The 6,491-nt window shown below is 40.2% G+C and overlaps 1 protein-coding gene across 1 annotated transcript; it reads right to left on the bottom strand.

Moving 5' to 3' along the window:
- Positions 1-2,581: 2,581 nt before the first annotated feature.
- Positions 2,582-6,159, bottom strand: LOC5510691 (octopamine receptor beta-2R). Its single transcript, XM_032379875.2, has one exon. The coding sequence runs from the start codon at positions 4,427-4,429 to the stop codon at positions 3,533-3,535; it is 897 nt and encodes a 298-aa protein (XP_032235766.1). The 5' UTR covers positions 4,430-6,159; the 3' UTR covers positions 2,582-3,532.
- Positions 6,160-6,491: the final 332 nt, after the last annotated feature.

Genomic DNA, 6,491 nt, shown 5'->3' with positions numbered 1-6,491 from the left:
TCTAATATTGAAATGGGGATTGATTATTGCATTAGTTTGATCATATCGGGTCCAAGAAATACACTTTGTTTGCTAATATTCTGTGGTTTATAATGAAAATGTGAATGTTCCGGACGGGGCTGGCCGTCTGTTTTCCCTATAATTAAACAAACGGTTTAAATTCCTAAGACAATAAGCTTTCTAACGTTTATGGGTTTATGGAAAAAATAACCCACGGGCTATTATTGCAAGCGAAGAATATCCCCCTTTTACTGTCTCTGAATTTATTATTAAAAAAAATAAAAATGTTTTTCATGATTATAAGATCCGAACCTTTTTCCCTATGTTCTCTGGCGTCATTAAGAAACTAATAAAAAAAACTATTCGCTAGTCTTGATTACAAAGAATAATTGAAGGATGATTGATGATCACAATCCACATACATGGAAAGGTCGATAAAAGAGGTTATGTCTTTCACATCCTATTAATTTTTTTTCAATTGAATTGTTTTCTATTTTTCTCTTTGTCTTTTCCTTTTTTATGGATGAGTGCTTCTAGAGACTAGATAAGAGAGAGTTATAGCTCCTATTAATGTTATACCGTAGAGAGAAATCCCTTCGATACGAGGACCCTTCATTTTCAATAAAAGCCTGACATTAAGGCTGGCCTAAGCTCAACCTTACACAGCGTGGGTAGCAAAGTGGCTCTAATAAATAAATGATTGCATGTAGTCATAATAAAAGTGTATTAAATACGCAGGAGTAATGATCCCATGGATGTTATTGAACATCTTGAGAACACCTTAAAGTACGCCCTAAAGCGAGCTGCCTTGCTTGCATTTGATTGACAACTGTAAGATATTATCCATCTAATACAACCGTTATCAAGCGAGCTTTCTCAGTGCAGGACACGAGTTCTCTTTTGAACTTCGTTACACTCCTGTTCTTAAATATTAAGTAAACGTTGTCTTCGGTTTCCTCTTATCTCTCTCACTCCTCCCGATGGTAGAGCTGATAGTGTAAGATAGTGCCATTACTGATGTCTGTCTGTTGACTCGTCATATACACTTTTTGTCTAGTTTGTCTTGTCTTGACCATCTTTGGTGTATTTTGTACCGGTTAGTAAATATTTTTGACAAGTTAATTGCACGGAGGGTGAGATTTCTTGATAAGTTATCTCTAATATTGGAGACATTTTGTATTTAATGACCTCTCAACACTTTTCCGTTTGTCTTTTTTTTCTGAAATGCCATGCGTATAGCATTTTTAAAGTAAATGGTGTCCTGATTTTCTGTGTAATTGCTTCGCTCTGTGAATTTCTTGACAGGTGTGTTCTTGGCGTGATTTATGGAGTTACGATACGTTATCTATTTTGTTATTCTCTCAGACAATTTAAATGGAGGAAAATAGAACAAAACGAGAGAGAAAAAGGGATGCTAACGCCAACTGAGCCAGCGATCTTGGCATCCGAATAAACGCATGCGCCAATTGTGAATGTTTTAAGAAGCGCCATAAAACGTGTTAATTCCCCCGATAATTCCTTGCTTAAAGCTCTTCTCACCTTTCCTTATCATGCCTCATATAGTACATTAGATTTGTTTGGTTGCTTAGACCTCTCGCTTTGCATTTATCGTTATCAAGGGGTTTGCTTTTTAAGGCTACAAGCCATTTCCTGAGTTAATTCCCTTTGTTGACACTGGCTTCATATTAGGAAACAATTTAACCCACGAAAGATAAACACAATTACTATGACTCACTTTCGTTTAGGTTAATTTTCGCAAGTACTCGAAAATCATACTCAAATATCATGTTGGGATTATGTTGCAAGTGCAGCTTTCTAAGCTTGCTAACTTGCTAACAGAAGCTAACAGACAGCCGCTAACTTTTTGTTTGTTTGTTTGCTTCTTTGTTTCTATTTATTCATTCATTACATTTTTATTTTTAGAATCTTCCTTGCGTCTTTGCCACGACAATAAAGCAAGGCAAAAATTACAAGAACACATGGTTTCATTAAAAATTGAAATGCACTACAGCATGTAGAAAACAATCGAGAGATATGAGAAATAAGACCAGTGAGCACAAAAACTAGTCCTAGAATGAAAATTTAATGATCTTAATCATCAAATTTTGATGATATGATTAATCATCCAATTTTGATGATTTTGCCATCCCGCATTGCCATCCATCTTTATAAGCAAAATATTTCTAATAAATGGAATTTGGAATTACTTGGGAATCTAATAGCAGCTAATCGCCAGCTTAAAACTGTTTAGGGCCACATCACGCAACATAGTGTGTAGAACTGTATTTGTGTGTCTCGATTAGCAACTACCTAAAATAGATTTTATTTTTGTAGGTAGAAGGAAACAATATAAAACAGGATGTCGTACTGATAGGATTGTGAATTCTGCTAAAAATCATTTAAGGTGGTTTATAATAAGGGAAACTGTTGAATGATATGAAATTTTTGGGGTGAGCGTTCCAGACTAGTTTTCATTGAATGTCGAAGTTCAGCCGCATTTTAAGTTATTCTGTCATATGTGAATACCCTACTATCCATTCCACCCGCATTCAATTCCATCAACACGTACTGTTTACTCGCATGACATAAAAAATGTTTGCCTTTTTATTGTACAGCCGAGCGAGCTCAGTTTAAACTCTTTATATACAGAAATCACCCCGGAAAAGGTCTAAACATGCAAATATTGGAAATGTCTACTGTTTAATTGGTACGTCATATCTCAGTCCATTGTTCCTGCACGGTTATTAGTCTTTTCTATTGCTTTCACTACACCCGCTTATAACTCCCCAAGATAGAGGCAAGCAGACATCGTCCTTAAAGCGGCGGCTTGCAGAGTCGCTTTTCTGTCCACGGGGAAAGATCATTTCCAGACGAAGGGAACCCTGGCGGGGCGCACAGATGGCTCCTTTATCAATTCACACAGAACTGCTCCTTGAATATAATCATAACGTAACGCCTGTGACAGTTTGTGGTGTGATGGCTTACAGAACTGCGGTTCGACTGCGAAACCGTCCTTGAATACCCAATTAAATAGGTATTACGAGCTACTATAACCAATATACTGCCATATCAGATAAACAAAACAATAATATTTCTCTTGTCATTTTTTCCACTTATTGCTAATTGGACATCAATGCACTTCAAAGAGAATATGCGCGATTTCAAGAGACCCCTGGAGTTCAAAACCCCGGGCTTATTCGCTTGCCACCCTCTCTTTAAACACACCCATTCTTAAGGGTATTGACGCGTCGACTGTTCACAGTGCTATAGGTTTACAAAAGACGTTTGGCGTATGAAGGCATCTATGGCTTTACAATCAGGGATTATCCGTTGGTATTTCGTATCAAATAGACAGCTGTCTTCACTTAACTGCACAAGGTTTTGGTTTACTATTTAGCTATGCCAGCGCTTTTTACAAGGAATGAGTCGGTTCTTTAGAGTCCATTAAGCCCTTATAAAAATCTTCTATTGAGCCCATCATAGTGTATGTGGGACGGGTTGCTAATGCCATTAGCGGGATTCCTTTCTAGTCTCATCTCATACTACTGCAATCTTCGGGTTTCCATGTCGCCCTGGACTTTTTCCGTCCCCTGATCATTCGGATTATAGTCCTCCTAAAGTCCGCTTTAAAATATGCATAGATAGGGGCATTCATAGAGCTGCCAATGACTAGCGTGAACCATGAGATTGTCATTAATGAACTCGGGATGATTTCCAGCTTGTTAATCGCCTCGGCGATCGTCATGTAAATCACCGGCATCCAGGCGACGAAAAAGATCGCGAAGATGACTGCGAAGATGCGCGTAACGCGCGCCTCACTCGAAACGCGTCCCCTCTCTTCCGCCATTCGCCCGTCGATAAGTCCGTGTTGCATGGCCGCGAGGCTTTTAACTAGGCGTGCTACCTCTCTAAAAATACGCACGTATGCGAATAAAATTAAACAGTACGGCAGGACAATACCCAAAATGAGGATACAAATGAGATAGACGCGATGGGTCGTGCTACTAATGTCGGTTTTCCATGTTAACGGAATGAGCGAGATGACGACCGGGACAATCCACGCTAACAAAGGAAGCTTCACAAAATGCTTATCCATGAATTGAATGTATGTCAATGGCTTCATAACGGCTAAATAACGATCGAAAGTCACGGCCAGTAAGTTGAACACGTTTGCCTGTAGGATGATGGAGATGAAATAGCCCTCTGCCGTTGCTACCCCTGGCGGAGACGTATATCGCGCTAACTCTAGGGGGAGTAGGATCCCGCCGACCAGCGCGTCGGAAAACGCCAAGGAGACGACAAATCCGTTAGTGAATGTCCTTAAATTTCTGAAACGGTAAACGATGTAACAGACGAAGAGGTTTTCAACTGTTATGATGGTCCCAATGGTGGCCAGGGGGATGCGAATCGCTAGGTCCGCTGTAGACATGGCTCAATCCAAAAATTTACGAGCGAGGGTGCGGGGTGTGTATCCAAACTCGTGCTTTTGACTACCCTTTCCAAACTCTACCAGTATAGAGACAAACCTCAAGTTGTTTGCTCTGTCAGCTGTTGCGTTGCCGAGTTAGCTAAGTACTGTAATTGTATTTTTGACTCGCTTACGCTCTCTTAATTCACACCTGTCCCCTAATCCTCGCCTGCTTGCAATTCACACGGCCAGCGTCTTTGCACACTGACTTTAAATCCAATTTAGTGCTGCTGTCGTCGAGAAGCGCGACGTGTAAAAGCGCTCGGCTTAGTCGTTTTGTTTGTGGCGGTGTTGGCTCATCCGTGCGCGGATAACGCAACCGATGCGTAGCACTTCGCTGACGATTCACGCAAAGCTGATTCCCAGCTCGCTTTGCGTCTTTGTTCCTCTCGCACCACGGCTGAACACTTTGTAAACAGTTCTTCCTCTCTCTCAAATATGACTCACTACGTAATTGCTTCAACACAATAGAGCCTTGGCGATGACCATATATATCTATGCTCCCAAAGGACTTTTACTCTGCCACGACTGTAATCTAAAGTGGACACCGAAAACCCATCATACAGTAAATGTGAACATGACACTTAGACTCGTGAGTGACGTCACGCGTTGATTTGAATGATGCCGGGTCGAGTCGGTGCAGCGCTAGAAAAACAGAGCAGCGAAGCGTTCACCCGCTGTGTATAAAAGCCCTACCGCGCGAGCTTCGGAGCTTCTCTCCACGTTTACCGGTGCTAGCTAGCCTCGATGCCTTTTGAGTTTATTTACTCTTTACTGAGGACAATGAGTCGATTTCTTCGTAATGAAGGTCAAACCCTGTTTCGTTAGCCCTGCTTGACTAAGCCAAATTGCGGTCGTCGAAAAATTAACATACTTGAAAATTAATAAAAGTGGAAACGATCCGAGGTGAAGCCAGGCTTTGTGCAATTAAAGTGACCTCTTCTCGTCTAACCATGAGGGGATTCATTCGGTTTTGAAGTCAAAATATTTTCGCAAGTTTTCCTTTTATTAGTCCACATTAGCGTATTACTGTTTTATACTTATGATATAATGCAATGATAAACATGTTTATGCTAACGCCGGCCATGCCAATCCACGTAATCGTGCGAAAAATATATCGTATCGCATTCAAATGCTCGTCATCTTGACTTCCGTTTTGAGCCTAACTTAAAGCTATACTAGAATATTACTTGCGTCGTCCGATGCCCAACGATAATACGAAAGTAACTTCATTTCTGCGGTCTTTTTGTGTTCTTTTGCGTGGGGCTATTTGCTTTTAAGGTAACAACGAATCCATCAGATTAAAAACCAAATGTCAGATAGATCATTCCATGCAACATACCCAATGTGGCAAGTGTGATTTATGGTAGAATTGTGAATTCGTTTTGTGAATTATTTTTTCCCGCGCGCTCCCTTGGCTTGCGCGTCTCCTTTGTCTCATGTTTCACGTAACGTTTTTTGTGAGTAATTTGTTTGCGATCCACCTGGCGCTGTAGTACTACTCCTCATGAATTTCAAAATCAAAGTGAGATACTCCAAGAGAGACACAGTACATCGCCCGGGGTTGTTTTTTTAGGCTCACATATCAAAGGCTGTCATTGAAGTGAACCATTAAACTAGAATTATTGGAGTATTGTCGAAAAATTTGAGCAATATATTAGTAAAACAAATTACATGAGACAGGTTTTGGATTGAAGAACCCCGTTAATTTGTCTTTTCTCTATTATTATAACTATGTGAGCTTCTAAAAGTGGCTTTAATCATCTCTAAATTAAGGTTCTAATTCACCAAATTTTGTGAGTTTTCTCTGTGGCACATATCGCGCAACCGTTTTTTTTTTAAGGTTTTATAAATTGCGGCCAGGTAGTGCAGCTGAAACTCGTATCGCCTGCAGATCTAATTTATGTAGGAAGATTGAGATACTGAAATTTATACGGCCATTTAGTGACAAGATCCCAGTTAGCCAGACTTGTAACGAGGACAGATCGCGTCTTGTAGACGTAGTTTGGTCACGATAAACTTA

This window comes from Nematostella vectensis, chromosome 7 (genome assembly GCF_932526225.1).
Source record: "Nematostella vectensis chromosome 7, jaNemVect1.1, whole genome shotgun sequence".
NCBI classification, from domain to species: Eukaryota; Metazoa; Cnidaria; class Anthozoa; order Actiniaria; family Edwardsiidae; genus Nematostella; species Nematostella vectensis.
The sequence above is the reverse complement of the archived record's forward strand: the minus strand, read 5'-3'. Positions and strand labels throughout refer to the sequence as shown.

Excerpts from the sequence above, each read along its gene's own strand:
- LOC5510691 (XM_032379875.2), bottom strand. The coding sequence starts at position 4,429 with ATGTCTACAGCGGACCTAGCGATTCGCATCCCCCTGGCCACCATTGGG.